The 26,609-nt window shown below is 42.3% G+C and overlaps 1 protein-coding gene across 1 annotated transcript in view; it reads left to right on the top strand.

Annotated features, from left to right (window-relative positions):
* ppfia2 (PTPRF interacting protein alpha 2) overlaps nucleotides 1-26,609 on the top strand; it is a gene marked incomplete at its 5' end in the record, with an annotated part of 150,117 nt that overhangs the window by 105,479 nt on the left and 18,029 nt on the right. Inside the window, 16 exons of the mRNA XM_080518232.1 lie at nucleotides 896-1,060; nucleotides 1,425-1,499; nucleotides 7,870-7,980; nucleotides 12,524-12,745; nucleotides 14,225-14,371; nucleotides 17,246-17,380; nucleotides 17,941-18,024; nucleotides 19,505-19,636; nucleotides 19,750-19,812; nucleotides 20,100-20,191; nucleotides 21,943-22,075; nucleotides 22,492-22,709; nucleotides 23,389-23,629; nucleotides 25,519-25,548; nucleotides 25,643-25,773; nucleotides 26,306-26,487. Of these exons, the coding sequence (XP_080374358.1) occupies nucleotides 896-1,060; nucleotides 1,425-1,499; nucleotides 7,870-7,980; nucleotides 12,524-12,745; nucleotides 14,225-14,371; nucleotides 17,246-17,380; nucleotides 17,941-18,024; nucleotides 19,505-19,636; nucleotides 19,750-19,812; nucleotides 20,100-20,191; nucleotides 21,943-22,075; nucleotides 22,492-22,709; nucleotides 23,389-23,629; nucleotides 25,519-25,548; nucleotides 25,643-25,773; nucleotides 26,306-26,487 (2,161 nt within the window). The remainder of the gene's footprint in view (nucleotides 1-895; nucleotides 1,061-1,424; nucleotides 1,500-7,869; nucleotides 7,981-12,523; nucleotides 12,746-14,224; nucleotides 14,372-17,245; nucleotides 17,381-17,940; nucleotides 18,025-19,504; nucleotides 19,637-19,749; nucleotides 19,813-20,099; nucleotides 20,192-21,942; nucleotides 22,076-22,491; nucleotides 22,710-23,388; nucleotides 23,630-25,518; nucleotides 25,549-25,642; nucleotides 25,774-26,305; nucleotides 26,488-26,609) is intronic.

Here is a 26,609-nt window from a genome sequence, read left to right as displayed (position 1 = left end):
GGACGATTCTCTAGGAAAGACCACATAAATTATTTGGAGCTGCAGCCTTCACCCTCGAACCAGATCGTTATCCGGAGGTTTTTGATTTTATTTCCTTGGGATGGAACCAAGTGTTGAGATCTGCATCACAAAGTGTGCAGCTCCGCTGAGTGGTGAAGGGAAATGAAAGCAGATGATCATCTCACACTGGAACCTGCAACACCAATAAATAATGTTTTTAATCTCTGAAGAGAAACTGGCCTCCTCCTCTCTTCTCATCCAGTCCCACCTTTATTGTTTACTCCATCGCCATTGTCTTTTCCCTCTGTATCTCCTTGACACGCTCCCCAGCAACCTCGATCAGCGTAATCCTGTTATGTGCATTAGTTGTGAAAGTCAACCGCAGCGGTAATGGAATAAGGTTTTTTTTCATGTTGTTTGTGCCATTTCATTGCACAGGTTGTTTTTCACATATAGACTTGAACTAAAACACCATATTTCTGCTTTATCAAAAGACTGCAGGTATACAAACAGCTTTTGACTTACATGCATGTGGAAACTGATCTGCGAGATAACACCATTTATTTACTACCTTTGCCTTCATGAATATGAAAATCGGATGGTGTGTTCTTCCATCGTGCTAAACACCAAGACACTTTCTTGTAGCAGATTAATGTAAAACCTGCAGTGTGCGATGTGTGTGTCGTGCTACCCGGCTCAGCCTTTCTCAGCAGGACCCACAGATTTCAAGAGGATGTTGATATACAGTAGATATTTATGATGCTGCACCTCCATTATTTTTCTTTCTCTTTTCTTTCTTCTTTTCGCCTTCGTCAGCATATTGTATTTTGTGCATGTATTCATCTTGCCTGCCTTTCCGTCCTTTGACTGTGGATTCTCCTGTGATCTCCTTCAGCTACTGCTGGAACATCTGGAGTGTCTGGTGTCTCGCCACGAGCGCTCGCTCCGCATGACGGTGGTGAAGCGGCAGGCTCAGTCTCCGTCGGGAGTGTCCAGCGAGGTCGAGGTCCTCAAAGCACTCAAGTCCTTGTTCGAGCACCATAAAGCCCTCGACGAGAAGGTGAGTCCACGCAGATCGTTTTTTATTGTTTTACCTTAGTTTTACCATGAAGATTGTGATGTTTGTACTACCAGGCGCCGTTGACACAACGTTCCAAGTGAAATCCAAGTCAGAAACACAATGCAGTTTGCACTTTGGAGTGCTAGTGGGCGCTATTAATTGAATCTTTTAATGAAAACACACACGTCAATGCATGCAGAGAACAATGAACACAAAGAGACTGACAGTGTGATTCTGCGGAGGAGAAAAGGGCGACTCCTGCTTTCCTCACCACATCCTTCCCCCACCAGATCATTCTCTATCAGCACTGATGAGTGCATGTTAATTATCCACAGCGAATCATGGACTCTCTTCTTCTCCTCAGGTGAGAGAGAGACTACGAGTGTCTCTGGAGAGGGTGTCCGCCTTGGAGGAGGAGCTCACAGCAGCCAATCAGGAGGTACCAGCTAAACATGTCTAATTATACCTGCACTCACTCGTGTTGCACCTCGGTGTTAATGCTTTCTCCCTGATGATCAGGGGATATACTGTGTGTATAAATGGATAATGAGTGGGTCTAGATCTCATAAATAACAAGTGATCTCTAGCAGATTGTTTCATTCGAGTGGCAACACAATTACTGGAATAATGAATAATCACAATCAGATACTTCAGGTCTTTTTTTATAGTTCCTACTAAGGAAGGAAATACAGAAAATGGGTGAAATGGAAGCAAATGAATCAAATACAAGTACACCCTGCAAACCTTTCAGTGGTGCTAAATCAGGTCAAAGAAGTTTCAGTTCAATGGCCTCACAATTTCATCTTGAGTGGGTCAGAGTGGGAATATAGTGCCATTATAACCTTTAAAATTAAACTTTTAAGTTTTTCTTTGTTGTGACACAAGGTGCATGTAATGAAAATGTCTATATTTTGGCAAAAAACAAACAAATATTACACAATATTACTACAATCTCAACATGAAGCCAATTTTAATTAAACCTTGTGGTCAGTGGAGTAGTCCAGTGTAAATGCGGTGATACCAAAACCCCCATGATGCACCATTCAGCAGTGTCTACAAGCCAGATTGCTTATTTTTACCAACGCCATGGCCTGCTGTACTCTGCATCTGATTGGCTGGTACTCGCTGCATCGAGTGATTTGATTGGTTGATGTCTGTGTTTAACCTGCAGCCGGAGAACTGTTGAGCCAATCAGAGGCAGGGTAGGGCAGGCCATGTGGAAGCAAATGTTGCTAACCCATAAATTGCACCAAAATTCTGTAACAAGGAGGAAATACTATGGACGGATTTTCACATAATAGAGTACATCTACATTTCATAGATTCTATAAATAAATGGTATTTCTGCGCTGCTTTAAAAGAAGGCTAAAATCAAGAGTGACCTACTTCTGAAGGCAGCAGTACACCTCAGATTCTGGTGCAAAATATGAAATTTGGTTGTTTTTACAAGCCTTATGTTTGACTCCCCTGAGCTCAAAGTAGCTTTGCTTCCAAACAAGAGCAAACATTTATTTGATTCAATGAAGGCGTTGATGGTTCAAAGCACAATAAGCTCACGTTGGCCCATTGGAAACAGAATAAATAGCTTCATGCTCGTGCATTCAGGGATAGACGCTGCTTGTTAGTGTGATTTGTGCCTTGAAGTGGATCCAGAGATCCAGATTATGATTCAACAACCCCAAATCACTGCTGGCGTATTCTTGTCTTAATTTAAGGTGGGAAAAAAAAAACCAAACTGTCCTGACAGAAGAGTGTCCACTCTTCCTGAGGTGGCCCTCACGCCTCCTCAGCCTCCCGGCTCGGGCTGCCACTCGCACTGCAGATGGTCCAGTTCCAGCTGAGACAAAAACCCTCGGGCGGCCACTTCACAGCCTGTCAGACTCGGGGCCCAGATTAAAAGCCAGTGAGCAGAGCGAGAGGACGGAGTGAGAGAGGAGTGAAAGGCTGGTAGGGTGAGAGAGGGGAAGAGATGGAGGAGGAAATGCCAAAAAATGAAGAGCAAAGAGAGGCAGAGGACAGAAATAGTGATGGCAGGTGGGAAAGCTGTGTGTGTGTGTGTGTGTGTGTGTGTGTGTGTGTGTGTGTGTGTGTGTGTGTGTGTGTGTGTGTGTGTGTGTGTGTGTGTGTGTGTGTGTGTGTGTGTGTGTGTGTGTGTGTGTGTGTGTGTTGTGTCGCTGCGCTCGGTCAAAAACGTCTGAAAAGAGTCAAGATGAGAGGTTGGGAGATGAGAGAAACACTCACCACTCGATCTGTAATGATATGTTTGGATGAATGGAGGTGTGTGTGTGTGTGTGTGTGTGTGTGTGTGTGTGTGTGTGTGTGTGTGTGTGTGTGTGTGTGTGTGTGTGTGTGTGTGTGTGTGTGTGTGTGTGGTCACACAGACGGTGAACAAGAAATAGGCACTTTTAAAAAGTAACATGAGACGATACGAGTTCCTGAAGCTGTCTCGCATATTTCTTGGGGACCAAAACTAGAAGACCAGGAAGTCTCTCTGCACCTGAAATGTCAAAAACAGGATCAAGTCAAACAAATGAATAACTGATTATGCAATACAATTAACTTGGAACCACTGAAAACACCATGTTTTGAAAACACTCGAACGCCGTTTCCATGAAAGCGGGAAATTGCAGGGTCTTTTTTTAATGCCACATTTCAAACAATTTTAAACAAGACAGCGTTTCAAATGGAAAGCCATCATTTTGTGTTTTTGTTTCAGAGAGGTTTTGTGTTTACACAGCAATGATTTGGAAACAATAGCCGTTTCCACGGAAGCATCAAAAATATAAAAAAATTATGACGTTAACATGCCAAGTCACAAGTTGTAATGAAACCACACACACATGTGCACAATGAGAGAGATGTGCTATAAACATCAGCAATGAGAGCACACGGACGTCCCTACGGACACGTGGCGAAATTCAATATTGTCAACTAGAAAACTACCAAGTTCCAGGAGAATATGGACTGGGAGTCATGACACGACAGAGGAAACAATGTTCTGATTGACCAGCGACTGAGCATGTGCAGAAGAACACGTCTGTGGTGCACATGCACAGTAGCAGTTTCAAAAGTTGTGTTTTCAGGGACTCCGAGCACCGTTGTCGTGTAAACAGACGCCCAAACTGCAATGAAGGTTTTCCAAAAGTTGAATTTTTCACTGTTTCCATGGAGTTATTTCAAAAACTTCCACCTTGGGAGCCGTTATCAAAATGGCCTTTTTCAATGCCTCTGAGACACTCATTTAAGTTTCCTGTTTGTAATTGAAAACATTTTGTAAACAAGATCCAAGATTCAAACTTTATCACCAACAGGCTGAACAAATCACATCGAATCACTGTCTTTTACAATCAAAGTAAAGCAAAGCTGTCTCCTCTCACACATTTAATGTCTGAACTCTTCTTTTATAGCATATCAAAGTTTATTCAAAGGTTTTTATACGTCATTTAACTCATCCGGATCATTTGCGATCAAATCGCTCAGTATGTTCCTGCTGAGCTAAAATAAGTTTGACACCTGTATTTTACACAAACTCTGCTTTCCAACTGTCAGAAGAGAGTGACGGGTGTACCAGTGGAGGATTTAACACTCAAAAACATTTTCTCACTTCACACAGCCAAGGTTAGTAAGACTGTACAGCATGAATGTGAGGCTGTCCCTCATAAATGCTTAACGCCACACTTCAGAGCTGCAGACAGATGAGGGATTAGACCTTGAGGCGGCGTGTGTGTGTGTGTGTGTGTGTGTGTGTGTGTGTGTGTGTGTGTGTGTGTGTGCCTCCGGGGAGGCGGGCCAAGCCTCCAACCAGCCAACCGGTAATTGATTTGGGATGGAGGCCTGGTGTGAGTCCTTGCTCCCTGCGGGGACTCACGCTGCACAGTCTGCCTGATGAAATCAGCGACCTTTGACCTCACATAGACACAGGTGTGTGAGTGGCCGCACTCTGATTACGACTCCTGATTGCAATTTTCAGCCATATGAGCTGTGCTGGAATTTATGAACACTGATTGTATGTTTGTCTGAGACAATCAACATTAATCAGTGCCGACGTTTTGTGTTCAATAAAAATCATGTAAAAGAGCCAAACGTTGCTCATTTGGACGTCGCATAAACAGAATATTGCATTTTGAGAAAAAACCCAAAGTTGTTGATGAATAAGAGAGTGAAGCTGAACAAAAAAAAACAAAAAAACATTCTTGCAAGAAACTTTCGTCGTGTAACTGTTTCTGACTGCTGACAGTGTGGAGACCTTGTAATTTGACACCTGTCACTCTGGTTGAAACCTGAAATGTGTTGGATGTGGATAATGTGACCATATAAAGACATATAATCTACAATCCTGGAGCAATTATTGAGCAGATCTGGTCCAAACCGAACACTCAAAGGAGTCTGACATACGTTTTGTGAGTTACTTTTACATGTTCAATGTTTGACACATTAACTTATAACACTTTGAGAGGTTTTTCCCCGATAAAATCTCTCCTCCTAAAAGTCCACCTTCATATGGACATATTGAAGTCCCAGCTCTAAATATTATGTTATTGTTTTGTTTTCTTAATGTATGTGCATGTCTTTTCTCTAAAGCTCACGACTGACAGCAGTAAACTTGCATTGTCTGGGCTCTCACCTTGACATAATCAATCTTTCATAGCTCCCGGCAGCCACACCCCCCTCCTTCACTCCTCATCATGTGTGTCCAGTTTCTCCTTCATCAAATTATCTGAGACACTCCATTCAGCACAGAAGTGCTAAAGGAAGATAAAGAAACATTGGCTGTAAAAAATCCTCCCCATCTTGCATCTTGCCCTTGTACTCCTTCTCCATCAGATGCCTTGCCTTTGATGGGAGGTAGATCAACAACATCAAAAGGGAATAAATAGGTGCTGTGTTCACTCTGGATCTGGCAGAAAGTCTCTTCTCTGTAATTTCAGAGCTGGAGATGCATCTGTAGAGCTCCAGTCGATGTTTGTTGTGCCTTTTACATCCTTTTACGTTGGCGTTTGATCTCTGTGCTGGAGACATTACAGACAATCTTGAAATAATGGATCAGGACCATACGGAGGCATAATTGTGCCCTCGTTAAAAATAATGAACAGAGGAGCTTCCAGGGCGGCGAGCAGCCGTGAAGGAGACGCCGAACTTGTGCTTCACCACGTTGAATGAGAAGTCGAGCAATTTGCCTGCAATCGACAGTTTACCTGCGCGCCATGTAAATTGACTTTGCTTGAAAATCACCGCTGCATCATCTTTACACGACAAAGTGTGACTTAAAGTGTGCCAACTTTCTGAAAACAATGTCCGTTTACACGGCAAGGCCAGCACTAGTGGGTGCTGTTGTTAATTTCTGTGATGAAACCAAACGCATACAAACATGAACAATGAGAGAACACAGACATGCTAGTGGACAGACGACGAATTAGATTGTTTTAATGGAGACTGTCAACTATGTAACTGCCAAGTCCAGGAGAATCTGGACTGAGAGTCATGACACGACGGAGGAAACATCCCTCTACTGATCATGTGCACAACTATTTACAATGGCCGTGATGCACAGTCGCAGCACCTCCGCCGTCTACATGGGACGGAGACTGGGAGATTTTAGAAAGTTCCATTTGCAACCGTTTTCTGTTTTCAAAAAGTTCCACAGTGGCAGTCGTTCTCAAAACATCAGTGGCTCCAAGCCCCTATTGTTGTGTAAACAAACCACCAAAACACTGCGAATGTTTTGTATTTTCATTTGAAAGAGATAACCAGGATTCCCCGCCCACTGGTACCTGCACCGGTCTGCAAAGGGAGAATGAAACATTTCATTTTGAAAAGGTTCATTTAAATTTCCGTTAGGCTGCAGTTTTGATTTGAAAACGCTTCTCTTCTCAGATTCAGATTCACGCGTATTTCTTTTCCATACATCGTTAAGCCTCGGTTAATGCCTTTTCATAAACAGTCCAGGCGAAAAATGATACTGCTTAAAACAGATCCGTGGTACAAAAAAGGTTGAGGATCGTTGGCCCCGGTCACATTATTGCTGGACTAATTTCCTTTTTTTGACCATTTTCAATGCAGATTCAGGGGTTCTTCATGATTTTCTCCAAAAAACCATCTTTCCCGTCTTCAATCTGCTCTGTCAAATAGTTTTCACAATGTGCAAGCGCCAGAAAGCATCGGGGGGGTTTTCACAATGTTCATGAGAGACAAGTATCAGTAGCAGCACAGTTGTACCTTTCTCCTCTCTGTCGTGAGGAGAGTGGTAATCATACGGTGCAAGTTAAAGGAAGAAGCTAATTATTGTTGTTGTCGGTCACCCGCCTGACAGCATTATGACTTCGGGACTCGATGCTGAAGGTGGTGAAATGAGCGCCGAGTCCAGAGAACATGATAATTACAGTGATTGTATCGGTGCTCACGAGCCTTTCAGCTTCGCGCCGCGGGAAAGCCACGTTCCAGAAATTCCTGCGCGCTGGGACATCCTGTAATTTAGTGTTGCGTAACAAGGGAAATGGCTCGTCAAGTGATCATAATGGTGTCGTAGACCGAATGTCTGTTTGGTTTGTCCAAACATTAGTTTTGCTCATAAACACAGGAATCAATGTCAATTTTCACATGGAATCACACTAATGCCCAGTTTCTGGACGTTGAATGGATGGTTTGAAACATGGATGACGACATTTAGACCCTTCAGTCTAATTCATTCAGTGAGACAGGAGTTTCAAGCCAATCCAAAATGCATCTAAAGCACAATCCCTACATGTGTATTGTAGTACTGTAATCCCACTGTTTCACTTCTGGCTTTCTTTTTTTTCTTTTTTCCTGCAGATTGTGGCCTTACGGGAGCAGAATGCTCACATCCAGAGGAAAGTGGCATCTGGAGATGGAGGAGAGGATATTCTGGAGGGCAGCGAAGCACAACAGAAGCTCCATGGCAAAGTGAGCCTCCTCTGTGACGTGAACAAGGGGAAAAATACTGACTGTTTTATAGGACGAGTTCAAGTACTAACCTTCAGCTACTGGCTGAAACGTGCACTTTTTAAATGCCAACATAGCATTACTTAAATCGATGAAGTCGAGGGACTCGATGAGGTCTGTAACTAACAATGAGGTTTTTTTTAAACAAGCATTTTTGTTTATCCTCGTAGGTTCATTTATCCAGTGTAGTTATTAAGAATATAGTTCCTTGAAGACAAATCTAGACACAAGAGAATTGTGCATATTACAGCATTTTATTTAAATAATTAGAAAGGCCAGCCATTGGCTGTTGGCTTCTTCTCCCACTGTGCTGGTAGATTACAGCCACAGGAGGCTCATTACTGCCACGCTGTGGAAGCTGCAGGAACACATTGGTTGAACATTTTTAAATAACAGGCTGTTTACAGTAAAAACCAAAATATTGACCAACTAATTGATGACTAATGTTTAGCATGTAGCATTGCTGGTATCTCTATCGGTGCATCCCAAGTGTTAAATTTAAGTGTGTTGATTTAAATGATTCTTAAACATACACTAATAGAATCAGGTCTGGAAACTCAGTAAAGAGTCACTCTATTATTGAGTATTATAATCAATATTGTTATTGTTGTGGGTACAACTGCTTATTCTTGTTTCTGTTCATTTATTTCAAATTATTGGAAAGCAGTATTCTAAAATTTCTGATTACTTATAAACCAGCAAAAAGAGAAGGTAATGACTGGAATAGAAAACAAATAACATGACAGAGCAAGACTGAACATATCAACATCAGAATGTGTCTGCATCAAGCAAAAATATATAATAAAATAAAAGTTGTAAACAAATGAAATACAACAGCAAAGATTAAAGTATAAATTTACTATTCTTGTAGTATCTTTAGTAACATTTTGTTGTTTCATTATGAGATTGAAAAAAACTGATATGAGATATATGGTGCTGCTTTCAGGGTGAAAGTCACTGATCTCATATTCTGCGGGAGGAGACGGTTGAGGCGCTCACAGGGACGACCTGAATGCAGATCTCCCTCCTGGTCATGAGTAATTTAAAGCAAGCGGTGTAGCTGCGTCCACGTTTACCTGATTACGCTGATCTTGTTTAAAGTCGGGAGCCGAAAACAGACGCGAGAGCAGATTCACATGCAGACGGCAGTGGAGGATACCTGGGTGGATCAATGAAGATGCTATTACGTGTCTGGTGGAGGGGGGGCGGGACGCTCGGGAGGGGAGGGATGTCGGGACTAAAGAGATGAAGACAGCGTTAGCTGAGGGACGGGCTAATGAGGAGACAGCTATCATCTGCTCTGTACTGTGAAGATAAAAGAAGGGGACTTGGGAGGTGGAATATAAATGTGTGTTTTGCATGCGTTTGTACTTTTAAAAGGTTTTTTTTTTTTTCTTTCGGTGATACAATGAAGGAAAAGCTTTCAATGAGAGTTCAGCATCACTGCAGCCCTTTTATAGGATCTCGTCCAGCTGAACTGAGGAAATCCATGCACACGCTCACTGCTCGTCGTGTATGTGACGGGTGGAGAGAGGTCACCGAGAGGGCAGGAAGTCACACTGACAACAAGACAGGTGGAGGGAATATTAACCCTTTAACATACAACACAGGTCTGCTCCGTGAGCAGATAATACCGCCTGACGGGTATAAACTGATACTCTTTAAATGTTTCATCTCGCAATCGTCCAACTGGACTTTCTGGGGTCACAACAAGAATACAACTGAAAACATCAAATATTTAACATGAAATATTTGATTAATTATAAATATACAAAATGTTATTATTATTATTATTGTTGTTGTTGTTGATAATAATAATAATAATAATAATAACAATATAAAAATACGGTTCATCATTTGTTGTTATTTGCCAATGAAGAAATAACTAATCCTGAAAGTCTTTGCAAAAGCAGCCAACTTATGGTATGTTGGTCTTAAAACCATTGATCATCAGGGACCAAAACACATTTGGGTTTTTCCTCATAAATCGATGACCAAGAATGAGATGGAAAGCAACAAAATCACTTTATCTCAACCAACGGCAACCGAAAGTAACTCCACGTGTTTATACAATGAAAGATAGACTCCTATTCATTCTGTATTCATGGTGTGTGCGTGTGTGTGTGTGTGTGTGTGTGTGTGTGTGTGTGTGTGTGTGTGTGTGTGTGTGTGTGTGTATGTGTGTGTGTGTGTGTGTGTGTGTGTGTGTGTGTGTGTGTGTGTGTGTGTGTGTGTGTGTGTGTGTGTGTATGTGTGTGTGTGTGTGTGTTGTTCTCTGATGTCTTCTCTTGGCTCTAAAACTGTGTGTAATCTGTCTTGTATCCCCCCTCATTAATCTACCTCATGTAGAGAGCAGGGAGCCATACAGAGTGAAAAACCCTCGTGAAAACCAATCAGATTACTAATGCAAGTGTCAAAGCAATTTCTCCACTGGAGTCTGGTGTGATTCTCCATCACCCAGCCTTTGTCGTCATCCGGAGAAACCAAAGCAGGGAACCGAGCCAAAGCCTGGAGTTCCTGAACCTTAATTTATAATGTGTGCTAATATGCGTAATTCTCAGAAGGAGACTCGGTATCTCAAGTGGAAGCGGAGCTGATTCTTCTCCAGGCACTCTTTAATGTGCGGCAGAAAGATAAAGAGATGACAGGAATCCAGAAAATGTATCTTCAGTTTAATGTCTCTATTGTTCTCCTGTTGAAACCAATATTTTTATGCAGTGTATCATTATAAATAGAAGATCATGGGGAACTGTAGAGGTACTGCAGAAACACCAGTCATTGCAAATTAAACTGTAGACTCGAACCCACACACTCATTCAGACAGTAATTATAATTATAACTCTATTTATTAGTAACTTAATGACTTTCATTACGAGGCACTGAGATTACAATGTGACGTACAATCACATAAAACCATTTGCGATCTAAAATCAAAATATTAAAAATTACACACAAAGATCAAATACATGAAATAATCCCTGAAGAAAAGCTCAGATATGATAGTTTATGTATATATTAGTGAGGGACTGAATGGTCACTCTGACTCAGGATGTGATGTGAAGGATTAGATAGTTTTTCCTTTGAAACAAAGAGGATTTATTGGTAACATAAACTAAAAGTCTTATTATTATCCTTTTTTTAAATTAATTCCAGACATGTCAAAATATATACAAAGTACAGGTATGTACATTATACACACATGCATACATATACACACAAACACACACTGCTTGTAAATCATCTATATAAATCTATATAAATAGGTCAATATTTACTTATATACATACACACAGATATCTGGTTCACTAGCAGCCTCACAGCGACAGAGCAGATTCACTCTCCTTGGAATGAGGCCGTTCTGTATGGCAGCACTATTGCAGCAAAACTATTGGTCAATACTTATGAAGAGTTGTCTGTCTGTATTCCGTCTGTCCAAACCTGAATCTGCAAAAGTCATCTCTAATTTGTCTGTCTGTAATTAGGTTTTTAATTGTGTAAAAAAAAAAACCCATCTCAATCTGTATTAGAATTTGTATCTAATAAGATTTGTCAATGCATACAAACAGTTGTCAATGCGTACAAAGATGTTGGTAGGTTAAAAATGTGTTTTCAGCTTCAAATTATGAAAATACAGACAAGTCACCAGTTAGTCTAGCGATTCAATTCAATCCAGGTTGAGATCACATGCATGCATGTAAAAAAACTAAATAAAATCTTGACTACATTGTGGACTGTATATATCAGAGGATTATAGGAATCTTACTGCAAGGCAGTGTTTTAAAAATAAAATAAAGGAAATACATTAAAACATGGCAATTAATAATCTTAATCTTAAGAAATCAATATTATAAAAAACAATTAAACAAAGCATAGAAATTATAATAAATACATTAAAAGCTTTATTAATATAAAGGTAATAAAATAAGTATACTCTATTGTTTAATGAGCAAATGATAGTGTTTTAAGTTCTGATTTTAAAGAAGTGAGTGTTTCAGCAGGAAGTTTGTTCCACAGGTGAGGAGTGTAGGAACTGAAAGCTGCTTCGCCTCGTTTCTCCTGACTCTGGGAACATTTAGGGAACCTCGTCCCGGGGACCTGGAGGCTCTGGTTGTTTTATATTCTACAAGTAAATCTGAGCTTAATCTTGTTCGGTCAGAAATCCTTTAATTCTTGCAACATTTTTCAGTTGGTGGTGAACTGATTTTGTTATTGTCTTGATGGTGGTTGTTGAGTCTGTCATTACATCCAGATTTCTGCCTTGAGAGTCTCAACAAGAGTCACCTTCACTTTTTCTGGGTTAAACGTCAAAGATTTCTGACTGGATTTCATGTCGAAGTCCCTTTTAAAATCCAATCTGCACATATTACACTGCTCAAAATTGTATTATCTATCTTGTGATAAGACAATGGGGACAGTTTTTGTTCATGCTAATTGCATACTCAATGCTTGCAATGTAACTTTCTACCGGTTCTCACCACCTTTTTGTCCCCCCCCCCCCCCTCAGCGTTTGTCCAACGGCTCGCTGGAGTCGGCCCACGAGGCGAGTCAGGTGGTGGAGCTGCAGGACCTGCTGGAGAAGCAGAACTACGAGCTGGCCCAGATGAAGGAGCGCATGTCCTCCCTCTCCTCCCGGGTGTCCGAGGTGGAGCAGGAGCTGGAGACCGCCCGCAAGGACCTCATCAAGTCGGAGGAGATGAACAACAAGTACCAGAGGGACATCAAAGAGGTGACGGGGCCCAGACGCACACACAATTTAACAGAATAACAGTTGCAAGGGAGACATCAAAGAAGGCGAGCGGCGGCCTAAGAATTAGCATACGCTCTCAAACCCACTCCCACGTTATGATTGTATAAATACATGCAAATACATGGAAGATACGGTTCAAAACGCAGGGAGGAAAAACACTATTTATTTAGGCCTTGTTTACACAACAACCTTTCGTCTTTCTTGAAAACCTTGTGTAAACGGGGCCTCAGTCTTCGTCGGGGTCAAACAGTCGCACATCGTCAGTCAACCCAAGGACTTTACTGCATGACGCCATACGCAAATTGAGTGGCGTTTGTCGGTTCGAAGCACATCTCAAGGGCGTGAAACACTTACCGGGAAAATAACAAATCCTGGCAAAGCAGGCAGCTGTTTCTTCTTCTGGAGAAGAGTGGGGCACAAAAGCAGCCGGTGAAAGTCGCTTCTCCAACAGCATCAGGAGTGTTGTCATAAACCAGCAGTTAAGGGCCTCAATCATAGACCCTTTGTCTGTGAGGTGAATACCAGTGAAGTGGATGGGTTATGAATATAAGCTCATGCCCTTATGGCCCCTCGGCTGAAATTACTATTGATTGCTAACAATGTAGGCAGAGGCAATTATTGCGGCCTGGCAAACACAGCCTTATCATGCCGACCCCGTGTTATTACCCTACACCGCCTCCCGGGAGAGCCGTTAATTCATCCTTTGCAGAAATAACAGGATTTTTTTTTTTTTTTTCTTTAACAGTGAACGCTTACTTGGTTTTTTTTCCTGCAGAAACGTATATAGTGTCTGATAATGTTGCCATCCTGGGCAGGGCATTATATTGTCATGAAGGATGTGATCTTATGTGAAGTTATTTATTATGGCATCAATAGTTGACATGGATGTCTTTTATATGTCCAGAATTTAACTTTAGCCTCATGGGTTTCACTCTCAATGCATGAAATGACAACTCTGCTTTACTGGGATTGTAAAGACATTCAATTTATATGATTGGTCCAGTTTCACTTCCCACACATGCACAAAGTATTTAGACACAATGTAAAGAACTTGTCAAAATCTGTTTTATTCTGAATACTTTATTGTCCGTAAAAGTGAATTGCAAAATAGTCAATCATTTCCACGAATTGCTGTAGCTCTAAAATCATGTGGTTCATTTTGAGTTGGAATGGTTGACAAAACACTGCACATAGTGTATTCTCACAATACGTTTTATCCACAGCAGCTATAGAAAACTTTAAATAATCAAAAAAGACTTTATGAAACCTTACAAGAAGCTTTTACTGAAAAGGTGGATGTTTTTATAAAAAGCCCTGCAGACCTGTTGCTTCATGGCAGACATTTATGTTTCATTCAGTTTTCATAAAGTAAATATTCATTTTTGTGAGCTTTAAAGAAGCAGAGCAGGAGAAGAGTGTTGTTGTGTCGAGCCAGCCTGACTGTCCGTCTGCTTGCAGGCCATGTGTCAGAAGGAGGACATGGAGGAGCGGATCGTCACGCTGGAGAAACGCTACCTGAGCGCGCAGCGAGAGTCCACCTCCGTGCACGACATCAACGACAAGCTGGAGAACGAGTTGGCCAATAAAGAGGCATTCCTCCGACAGGTCAGTGGCGTCCGATGAGAGGAAAGAACCACCTGATTGCAAAGTTTTCTGGAGTTCAACTGGACTCCGGCTTAGAAGACATTTCGCCCCTTGTTCACTCGGCTTCTAACTAAAGGTGCAGAGCTTTGGTATGTAAACTTTTTGGGTTTGTAATCCCATCCTAGGTTTTACATGTTGGTGACCTTGGGTAGCTGAGCTTCTATGGGCTTGTTGACACCTGGAGTAATAGGTGTTTGTTCTGAAGACAATGGGTGAACAAACACCAAAGCGCTTTCACTCCAACCACTTCTTGAGGTGGTCAGTTTGCATCTGACCCCACAGGCTTTGTAGAGTGAACAGCATGTGTCCCGGGTCGGTGGGATTGCAGGAACATACGTCATACATAAACGTCATCGGCATGCCCCTGCTCTGAGTTCTACAGTCTCTCCAACTTTTCAAAGAAACTTTGCAAAAGAACATGGACGTCCATGCCTCACAGCAGCCTGGGCAGAGGATCCGTCCAGTGCAAGCTGGATGATCGATGTCACAATCCGGCCTTTTAGCGAAAGTGATATTTGTGTAATAATACAATCTGAACTAAAGTTGTTAGCCCGAGACGCATTATACAGACAAAAAACGGATTGATTTTGCATGGAGATACCGGGACAAATGAAAAGATGCACAGATTTATTTCTCGATCTGCCGACACGAAGTTAAACTCATGTTACTCGTCCATCACAGGACTGATACAGTCACTATTTGACCTGGAATGCATGGAGGCCAGAGAATTCTGAGAAAAGGTTATGCAGAAAGAGAGAACATGCAGACTCCAACCTTTCACCTGCCTTCCCAATCAGTTGTGATCGACTCCAGCGCTTTGTGTCTCCCTAATTTGGGTAAAACAGTCCAAAAGCTGGATGGATGAATCCAGACGGCAGTGGAAACGGACCGTTCAAAACTCTTCTCGGGATCTGAAATGATTGAGCCATGAATGTAGCTGGTTCCTGTCAGTTCCCACAGTCTTTTGAGCTGATCCACAGATGATCTGCCTCTTGACATCGAGCCCAATCACGTCGGAGGAAGTTGCCACTAAAGAAGGGAATTTCAATGATTCTGCTTACGTGTTTACTTTGGGCTGGTGCACGTGGCTCAAAGTCATCGTAATAATTGACATAATGCTGCAGTTGGATCAAATGATGCTGCAGATTCATTCACCATTTGATAGTTCTCTGTGCTCAGCCAATTAGATGAATCTTCTCGGCGAGGGTGATTGATTGACACTTTCATGAGCCGAAGCTTGAGCTGCAGCTGAGCCCCGAGAGGACAGAAAAACACACAGGCACAAGTTAAATTGGCTGTGTTGCAACATGAAGAAATTTGTCAGTAAATCTTTAATAAGCCAGTTAGCTGCATCTCCTGATTGGAATCGAGGATAATGCCTTTCTGTGTTTGAGCGTGCATGCTTCCTCCTGTGCATGCGTGGGTTCTCTCTGAGTACTTTGGTTTCCTCCTCCAGTTTAAAGACATGCTTGGAGCAGGTTGGTTTCCCCCGACACACACACCATGAAGACACAGCAGCCCTGGTCCACTTCGGGATAATGACTGAGCTGCCAGGTTCGCTGCTCTGGGGAAAAGGAGCATCTGTGGCTAATGGCAAAGGCTGCCAAGCCAGCAGTGAAGAAACCAAAGTAATCAGAGTCCTGAGCAGCGCGGGAATAAATGCACTCAGGAAATGACTTAATACAGTGCTCGTACAATCTAAAATACTTGAAATCATTCAACTTCATTTCTGATCTCATCTTGCAGTTTGTACTCTATGTTCTTACACATAACAAGATTGATTATCAGTCAAACTAAAAAGCAACAAAAAAAATGTTTTATTGCTATTCTTAATGTCTTATCTAAGTAACATCTGTAATACAAATGTATCATCAAATGCATCATCAGTCCAGTTTGACTTGTAACAGACAGTAGTACCCATTTCAATGTGCTGCAATTAGAAAGATTTACTCTACTTTTTAAATCTTAAATTGCTTTGAATAGGATCTCAATTTTGCAGTTAATATATTTGTACTTTACAGAGAAAGTTCCTACGTCATATCAAAATATTGAATATTTCCCGTAAGAAATGTGTTTTCATAGCAGATTGGTAATTCAGGTAAAAAATAATAAAATCGTTTTAGAGTATTTTCTAAGAGCAGTACTATGAACTGGAATTTAATGCATTTCAAACATTGCCATAATACTTGAATACACACTTCTAGTCTTTCCACTGGTGCATATTTCAGACAAGCATAATTTTGCTCTGAGTTCTTGCAGTTTTGGATAAAATCAGAATCTTAGTTTTTTGCTATGATAAGACTTCACCCAATAATATTCAAATAAATTTGCAAATAAGATTATTTGCTGAAATTGCTCTGTGTGGAACATTTTTAAATTCATTTATAAGACTTAATTACATTTTTAACGTTTTTTGGCCAAATATTTTTCAATGTTTTCAATGTAGCATTTGTTTTTAGTGTCTGTTCAACCTGCTTAATTCAAAATGAGGAGGATGTTGTCGGAAAGTTTAATCTAATAACTAACTTTAGAAGGGAAATCAATGTAGGATTTTTTCACCAGAATCTATTAACTATTTCCATAGGTCTTACAAAAGTTGATCACACTTTTGTCATCTTAAAGTCCGACTCCAGCACAGGGCAAAGCCTCAGACGTGCGATTTAGAAACACTGATCTACATTAAACATGTGATTTTATACTGCGTGAGAGAAAACTCAAAGCATTTAAACCTGGACTTGAGCCAGAGGTATTGTCAGTATGAGGTGAGAGTGCTAACCACTACACCACTGAGCAAACTACCATGTCTAAACCCCTGCCTGATGGTGTCGTGTGCAGATGGAGGAGAAGAACAGGCAGCTGCAGGAGCGGTTGGAGCTGGCGGAGCAGAAGCTGCAGCAGACCATGAGGAAGGCCGAGACGCTGCCGGAGGTGGAGGCCGAGCTGGCCCAGAGGATAGCGGCGCTCACTAAGGTAACCACACACACGCACACACACACACTCACACACACACACACGCACACACACACACTCACACACACACACACACACACACACACACGTCCTGCTGTGCACGTGGTTCCATGTCATGACCTGTCCACGTTGTCCCTCTCCTCTCCATGAAGTCCGACTCCAGCTCCTCTTCCTCCCCTGATGATTATCACTTTGTTATGGAAGCTAAACTCCAAGACATGAACTCCATTCTTAGGAAGGTAGCCTCGCAGCTATCGCCACCTCCTGTAGACTGAGCATTTCATTCATTTAATTGAGTAGTGGGTTGTTGTTTTCTTTGACACGGGGATTCTACTCTGGCTGCATGCTCACCTCTTCTTTCATTCTGTCCTTCGCTGGCCTTCATCTTCCCTTCCGCTGTGTTTCAACCTCCCGCTTACAAACAATAGACCTCCATCTTTGGGGTAGAGGCTTCGGCTCTTGTTGTTGTTTTTCTCTGTCGCCCCTCGAGGCCACCGCACACACAAGTCACCCTTCCTTTGTTTTGTCTTTGTCCTGTGTGCGTCGCGATGCATCCGTAGGCGGAGGAGCGTCACGGGAGCATCGAGGAGCGAATGAGGCACTTGGAGTGCCAGCTGGAGGAGAAGAACCAGGAGCTGCTCAGGGTGAGTCAGTGCGGAGGCGCGGCGCCAGGCGCCGTTCACCATACAGCCACTCCGGCAGGAGCGTGACGACTCGAGGCGACCGGCACCGCGCGCAGTTCGTTTATCAGCGGCGACGCTCGACCGAGCGAGTGCTTCACACACTCCACCAATCGAAGGGCTTTGTGAAACTTTGTGATTGTTCACGCATGCTCACACATCTCATCTGACCTGATGTGGGCCTGTTCCGGGAGCGGCGAGCAGGCGGTCTCTTCACCCAGCTGAGCTTTATAGGGATCAAAGCAAAACCATCAAACATATGTAGTAGTTTAAGACCTTGTTTACACAGCAATGTTTCAAATGTAGAAACGTTTCAAGAAAAGCTTTGCGTTCACACAGCAACATTAGCACACTCCGAGTGCAGCCTGAACTTAAAGGCCAAGTTCAGAGCGCACGCTACACGCTCGTGCCGAGAAACGTCTCGTAGAGTTATGCAGATGACTTTATATTTCTTATGCACATCTTGCACATTCATGTAATTCCACTCGCTTATATACAAATCGAGCCGTTCTAAATTCACACTCTGGCCCCCACTAAGCAGTGAGAGAGTTTTGGAAGCAGGCCTTCCCCGAGGCGGCGCCTCATACCTTCTGAAGACGCGCCACAAGAAGTCAGTCTGTGTTAACAAAGAAGTCATGATGCTGAAAAGTGAGCAGAGGATAAAACTATTCTTTGGTAATTAAAATTCACATTCCTTTTAATTGAATGAAGACTCTGAAAATGAAGGAATCTGACAAATAACCATGAATAACTACTTACAGTATGTAGTTTGAGAGATGAGAGGTCCTGTATTGTTCACATAAAATACACTGCCAAGCAATAAATGACATAAACACAACAGTAAACTTCTGCAAATGACATATTTGAAAGATTTATTTTGATCTTACATTAGCGTATACATTTTTACTTAAATGTTTAACGCTTTCTATTTTATGTTAATATTGTTATTTTCTAACCCTCTAATTAATGCTCATCATTGTGTGTGTGTGTATTTATACATGGATGTATATATAATTGTGTGTATATCTACACGCATGTAAAAACAGTCTTATGACCTACATGTCTGTAATACATTACCATAATATCATCACATAGCAATCAAAATAATAGTTATTTAACTAATAGCTGAGGATTTTTTTTCCTGCCCATGACCTTTTCTGACCTGCAGGTTAATTTCCATGATAATGTGATTACAAACACAGTGATTGGCAGGAAGCGTCGCTGCTCTATGCACATCCAGCAAGGCTGCAAATCTGATGTGAGCACAGAATTAGAGGAGCTATGTAGGGCACGTCATTATTTATTCTTCTTCATGCTGAGACGCCCTGAAGAGCAGCTCCTGTGAATTATCACATCAAAGATAAAAACACGTGAGATTACAGCGAGCAGCTCCATGAAGCACCCAGACGTTTACGAGTCGATCGATATTCTTTCCTTCCCGCAGGCTCGGCAGAGAGAAAAGATGAACGAAGAGCACAATAAGCGCCTCTCGGACACGGTGGACAGACTCCTCACCGAGTCCAACGAGCGTCTTCAGCTGCACCTCAAGGAGAGAATGGCAGCTCTGGAGGAGAAGGTTAAAGATGGCGGTGGCCGACAATGAAAGCGCATCAATATCAGTTGAGTCCAACTGAAGGTCAAGGGGAGACGGTCTCCTCTCACTGTTTCCTCTTCTCCATCCGTCCACAGAACTTGCTGATTCAAGACTCAGAAGGCTACAGAAAACAGTGCGAAGAGTCCATCCATGAAAAAGTAGGTTGCAGATTGAGAAACGATTGTAAATCCTCCCACGATTTACATAAAGTTGCCTCAATAATGAGCTTTTAAGAGGAGAAATAATGAGATTGGTTGTTGGGAATATTTATGAGATCTCCCCATGGGAAAAGGTCAATGAGATGAAATTCCAGAACAGTTTAAAACCCTCGGTTGGTATTCACCGTGTGAAGTCGGTGTGAAGTGGTGGGGTGGCGGTTCTCTGGGCCTTCGGGGGTTAAAGGGTCAGCAGCTCTGTAATGACGCCGTCAAATTGTCTCGTTCAGTCGCAGCTGGCGGAGGAGATTGAGAAGCTGAGATCGGAGCTGGACCAGTTCAGGTTGAGGGCGGGATCCCTCACCGAGCCCACCCTGTCACGGTAGGCTGGCTGTGTGTGTGTGTGTGTGTGTGTGTGTGTGTGTGTGTGTGTGTGTGTGTGCGTGTGTGTGTGTGTGTGTGTGTGGTTTCATGCAGGCGAATATGTCAGCTAAAACTACACTAAAGCTTAAATATACGGGCAATTTGAGCAATTCTATGATTTTCAAACGTGCAGTTTGAATTTTCCAGAGGGGGTTACCTTATTCTTCAAATTGTTTATTTTTTTGGGTGGCTGTGTGATATAACAATCAACAAACATTTGTTTTTACGTGGCAATGTTTTGAAAAGACACGGAAATGGCAGGAATGCTGACAACAGTGTAGTTAGCTTACCAGGCCACAAGTTGGCACTGTTGGTTGTTTTTGTAATGAGGCCACACACACATGCACACGGAGGACAATGCACTCTAAACATTAACAATGAGAGGAAAGGGACATTCTAGTAGACAGACGACCAAGTTGGATTGTTATTACAGTGACTGTCAACTATAAAACTCCAAACATTGTTATGTAAATGTGTCCATAGCTTTCAAATGTATGTTTTTTTAGACTGGGGTTGAACTGGAGTGTCTAGAGAACTCCTAAACACACACTGGGAGAATATGCTAACGACACAGAAAAGCAGGAGTGCTAATAAACAGAATCGCTCTGCCACTCTGTGCCTGAACAGCCTGTGTTTTACTTCGGCGTGTGCACGCAGGCTTTATTAGAGGAATAAGGAGGGAATCTGCCATGAAACTTGCCAGTCTAGTGCTTCTCAGAATGTGCAGACAAAAGAAGATCCAGTTGAGTTCAGCAGCATTTGAAAGCACTGAGAGGAGGATGGCTGTGTTCAGCCATTCGTCAGCGTCTGGGCCAAACATCAGCGATTCCACCGAATGAAGCATGGATAAGTGATTCTAATGCGACAGGCTCAAACATAATGTAACTTTGCCATCTGACACATTCATTTCATGGCGTGGTTCCATTTTTTTCCCCGTCACCACGAGCTCCTGTGATTGCGGAATAAAAGGCCACAACTGAGTGATGTTTTCAGGTACAGGGAACTAAAGGAAGCAATGCAGATCTGCTCTCTCCAGGAGCTTCCGTGTCACTTTATCCTTCGCCGATCGCTTTGATACACTATTGTTAGAAACGCCCGCATCACTGATCTCTCTCTATCTATTCCTGGATATTTTCTGTCTTCCATTTCATGCTGCATGAAGTTCTAATATTACTCGGCTGGTGTGTTGACAGTGGTAATCCTCTCCACACATTTTAAAAAGCATGTAGAACAGGCTCTGATCTTCCACTTTGCACCACATCACTGTGACTGTTACGTTCACCTGAGGTATCCCGACACATGATTGGATTTGTTTTCTATCAGCAGAACCTCTTCGTGAGTGTGTGCACGTGTGTGTTTTATCTTTTGTTTCCTGGTTGTCAACTTAAACTCTCTAGGTAGGATCTGCTTTGGGAAAGATGTGTATGAGGGTTTCCGATTTGAAGGCAGATGGTGATCTCTACTGCATCAAACAATGTACTGATGAAGTGAAAATAACAAACAGGACAAGGTTGGATTGTTGTGTATGTACATACAATATAGTGTGTACATAACTCTAATTACTGAAGACCTTTTATTCTGCGAGCAAAAATTTCTTGGCTTAAAAATAGGTTGTTTAACAGGCTTTTATAATGTTTATGTTTCACATTAAAGACTTGATTTGAGTGGTGGAATCTGTGTGCGATGTCACTCATGAAAGTTGTTTCCCAGGTCTCATCTGGACACGTCGGCTGAGCTTCGCTTCTCTTTGGTATCTCTGGCCGAGACCCAGTCGGATCACTACCGCTCCGCCAAAGTCATCCGCCGGCCGAGGAGAGGGCGAATGGGCCTGCGGGAAACCAAGGTGACGCACCAAGTCTCGTTGTTTCTGCTCCTCTGATAGATGTCAAGATTCAAAACATGCATTTAGTTTCACCGGATGTCGTCACTCCTTCATCTACTTCCATTGATTAAAGTTCGAACTAACTTTTAAGTGAAAATCCAACACAGTTGCAACAATTTGTCCAGAGAAAGTGACTGAGAATGTAAATTAACAGGTTTCTGTCCGTCCTTCCCTCCGTACCTACATCCATCCATTTATCCATCCATACAGTTATCCATACATACATACATACATACATACATACATACATACATACATACATACATACATACACCATCACAAACCAGATTTAACGTCTTGCTGTTAGGAAGGAGAGCTACACCACTCACCCAAATTGATTGAAATATATCAATTCAACACTGATAAATCTCTTGCAGGCGAAATCCTTGGGCGAGCACGAGTGGCGCTCGCAGCAGTTGGGGGTCCTGGGGGGCCACCACTTCGAGAGCGACACGGAGATGTCCGACATCGACGACGACGACAGGGAGACGATGTTCAGCTCCATGGACCTGCTCTCCCCCAGCGGCCACTCGGACGCTCAGACCCTCGCCATGATGCTGCAGGAGCAATTGGATGCAATCAACAAGGAGATCCGGTGCCTGACACACACCTCAGCGACACTCCAATACTGAGAGCTGCACACTTTGTATACACTGATGATTTACCAACATGTAGTTCACCTTATACTGCGCACTGAATGCTCTTCAGGTGAAGCTATGAGTCTTTATGTTTCTTCTTTAGTGTGTAACCCAAACTGTTTTTTTTTTTTAAATTCATTTAACGTTCCAGCAAATGCAAAATGCCTCTTGCTTCTTAATGCTGTAATTATCTGGAGCTGATAAGTATTCACCCCCCCCGCCGCACGACTCCACTCACTTCTTCATTTCAAGGGTTGTTGGTGTGCCTCGCGGCCTCTCCGCTAATTCACCATCAACAGGCACAGTGCCATGTTTCTCCTCGTGAGCAGTTAATTCCACGGCATGCCGTGATCATGAATCCAAGGAGTTAAGCTGTGGGCTAATTACAAAGTTAGATCCTGGGTGTGGTTCAGACTAATGACCTGGCTTCTAGATGTTTGATCACTTCAGTTTGGCCTTTAATTAACTTGTTTCATACTGGAGGTGTTTAAAGAGCTCAGTTATGCAAATCCACCTCTAAAGACCTCCAGAGATGGGAATGAATTCTGTAGCAATGATCATTTGAATGATGCATCATTTTACCCCCAAAAAAGTGTGATTATTTCAAATCTAAAGCTTATTTTTCTAACCTTTCAGGTTGATACAAGAAGAGAAAGAGTCCACAGAGCTGCGGGCGGAGGAAATAGAGAACCGTGTGGCCAGCGTGAGCCTGGAGGGGCTCAACCTGGCTCGAATGCACCACCACGGAACCTCCATCACTGCCTCGGCCACCGCCTCCTCCCTCGCCTCGTCTTCGCCCCCCAGCGGACACTCCACCCCGAAACTTGACCCCCGGAGCCCCGCACGCGACATGGAGCGCATGGGGGTCATGACACTGGTGAGCAAACTCTCTGTTAGAATATGCACAGTGTACAGAAGACTGACTGGGGTGTGACAGTTGAGGTTCACCTGAAGTCGTCCTTTTCAATTCATGAACTTTAAATATGAAAGAAAGGTGTGATTCATCATGATTGATCACACAAATTGCACAATTAATCCGACCTGGTGGCCTCAATGGAGAAATCAGAAGCACGGAAATCAAGCTAAAAGGTGTGAATTATGGGTAAAGAGAAGTCGCTGTTTTTTTAAATTATTATTATATTTATATTGTCGATTCATAAATACAAGATACAAATAAAAAAATGAATAATGACTGATATATTTTACACAAATACAATCAAATTGGAATAAGTATTTCAATAAAGGACGGCAAGTTTCCTACTCTGTCCTTTTAGGTTTGTGAAACACTTTTTCTCCACATGAATTACAGTTTATGTAACCAGTTATGGAAGCATGGCGGATTTGATAGTTGATTTTTTTTTTCCATCATCATACTAGAAACCAGGCTGTTTGAACGTGTGATGAGCGAGATGTAAACAGTCTGCTGGACATTCAAAAAGATTTAAGTTATGTGATTAATAAATAAATAAATTAATTAATTAATTAATTAGTCTCACAGAATAAATGAGTTTTACATTTATTAACACATTTTCATTTGTATAATTGCATATTGCAAATAATATTTCTTTGAAAATGTTACATGTTGTAAAATTAGCTTCTAATGATGTTCACCTTGCAGGCATTTGTGGTTCTGCTCTTGTCCGGTTGAGGTCCTTTCTGTTGAAAAAGACGCACAACTTGCTCAAAGCGGTTTAAAACATTGTAAAGAGCTTTGAGCAAGCTGTGCGTTCCTCACTGCTCGCCCGCACTTTGCTGCGAAGTGTCGTAAACGGCACCCTGCCGTAAAGTGGTATCGGTGTCGTGGTATCGGTGGCAATTCTACGAGTACGAGCATGAGTACTCATGCCTGGTATAGAGCCGATATCCAATCCTGGTATCGGTGAATCCCTCGTCAGATCCACATTATAAACATTTCTCATTCTGAGTCCTCCTCCACTCCCGTTATGTGGAGTTCCACAGGGCTCGATCTGCGGGCCCCATTTACTCAATGTTTTCAGGAAGATGGTCGTTGTGTTTTGTGAAGCCGTGCTCGGACCCACTGAAATATGGCTTCATGTTCTCTTCATGGTCTCAAAACAACCAACAGCACTCACTAGTGGCCCAACTTCAAAACTCCATCATTTTCAGTGTTTCTATATATTTTGGAAAATGGACATCGTTTTCAATACGTTACCGTATAAACGCAAAAAATGATGCTATTATGCTGCTCATATAGGAGCTTTTTTTTTTTTTAAGTTAAGTGTATTGTGCTTAGTCATGTGACCACTGAAAAATCACGTGGCTGTATTTAAGTAAGCGAAGCAGCCATTGTTCCACAATCCGAAATGTATCCACACAGCTTGTATGTGAGGTTTTTACTGTACTACTCAGGAAATCAAGGAACTTTATTAAAAACACGTCCTCAATCTGATGCAGTGAAATAGAGTTTTCATCCTACAGATTGTAAACTCTCCACACGGCCCGAGGCTTAACCGCTCCAGATGTGGTCGCCACCAGGAACAATACAAATCTAAAAATATTCCTATAATGCCCGGGGTAATCCAGAGAGGGGTGTAATGTGTGAACGACGTCTTTACCGAGAGGCTTTCAAAGGAATGAGGCTTTGATTTTATTGATCAGTTAAATGACGTCCTTTGTCCCACAGCGTTGGTCTCCCATCAAACATTACGGCATTAGACAAAGCCTCATAAGCCGATATTTTCATTTATTACCAACAAGCAGGTATTAATGTTTGTTCCCTATGTGTTTCTTTTCTCCTCTGTGCAGCCCAGCGATTTGAGGAAACACAGGAGAAAGGTATACGTTCAGCACGGATCAATACGTTTTTAAGTTTTCATAAACTGGCTGTAATGATCGCTGTTGACTCGCCTGTGATTCCGTTTGCACTCAGATCGCAGCGGTGGAGGAGGACGGGCGCGAGGACAAGGCCACCATAAAGTGTGAGACGTCCCCCCCTCCCACGCCGCGCACCGTTCGAATGACACACACACTGCCAGCCTCCTCGCACAATGACGCACGAGGGTAAGTTGACACCATACAGACGTGAAAATGAGCCCCCCTTTTCATGGTGATTAAACCCATTTAACTTCCAAACCTGACAAAACACTCAGTGATGGTAAAACTCGCCTCAAAAATTCACCTCATATCAACTTGTCTCCCAATGGAAATTGAAGTTATCTTTATATAAAGTCCCACAACCTGTTGTACTTATAATTGAGTTTGTTTTGTCATTTTAACTCTGACTGCATTTCCTGTAATTTGGCATGTTCCTGCTAGTTAATTTCTGTCACTTGAACAAAGAACTTTTTTTAATTTCAGTTCCGTCTAACAATAGCAACAAAGCATTAACAATTCACAGAACACTGCTTCAATGTGCTTTATAAATACAATTATTATTATTATATTAGAATTCAACATTTTTATCATTGAGTGTTTTTTCAACTTTCTGTGTATTAAGCCAATTGAAGCTTTTAATCACAATTATAAATGCTTGCATGTCGAGGCGTCTCGTTTTGATTATTAGATGTTTGACCCGTGGTTTTTGTGTCATCAGGATCGTGGCCTCTCTGGAGGCTGAGGCCAGCGCCCTCAGTAGTGTCGCCAGCAGTCAGGACTCTCTGCACAAGCAGCCCAAGAAGAAGGGCATCAAATCCTCCATCGGGCGGCTGTTTGGGAAGAAGGAGAAGGGTCGGCTGGCACATCTAGCACACAGACATGTCATGGTGGATCCACATGGTGAGATCTTCTCTTTTGCTGTGTTGACATTCTGTGATATTCTGTTAGAATAAAGCTGTCACACATTTTAAGGTTTTGTTATTTTTTGGGGTTTACGTGATAAAAATGTCATTATTTTCACA

Source organism: Blennius ocellaris (genome assembly GCF_963422515.1).
Source record: "Blennius ocellaris genome assembly, chromosome: 22".
Classification (NCBI taxonomy): Eukaryota; Metazoa; Chordata; class Actinopteri; order Blenniiformes; family Blenniidae; genus Blennius; species Blennius ocellaris.
Note: the sequence above shows the minus strand (reverse complement) of the source record. Positions and strands in the feature narration are given on the sequence as shown.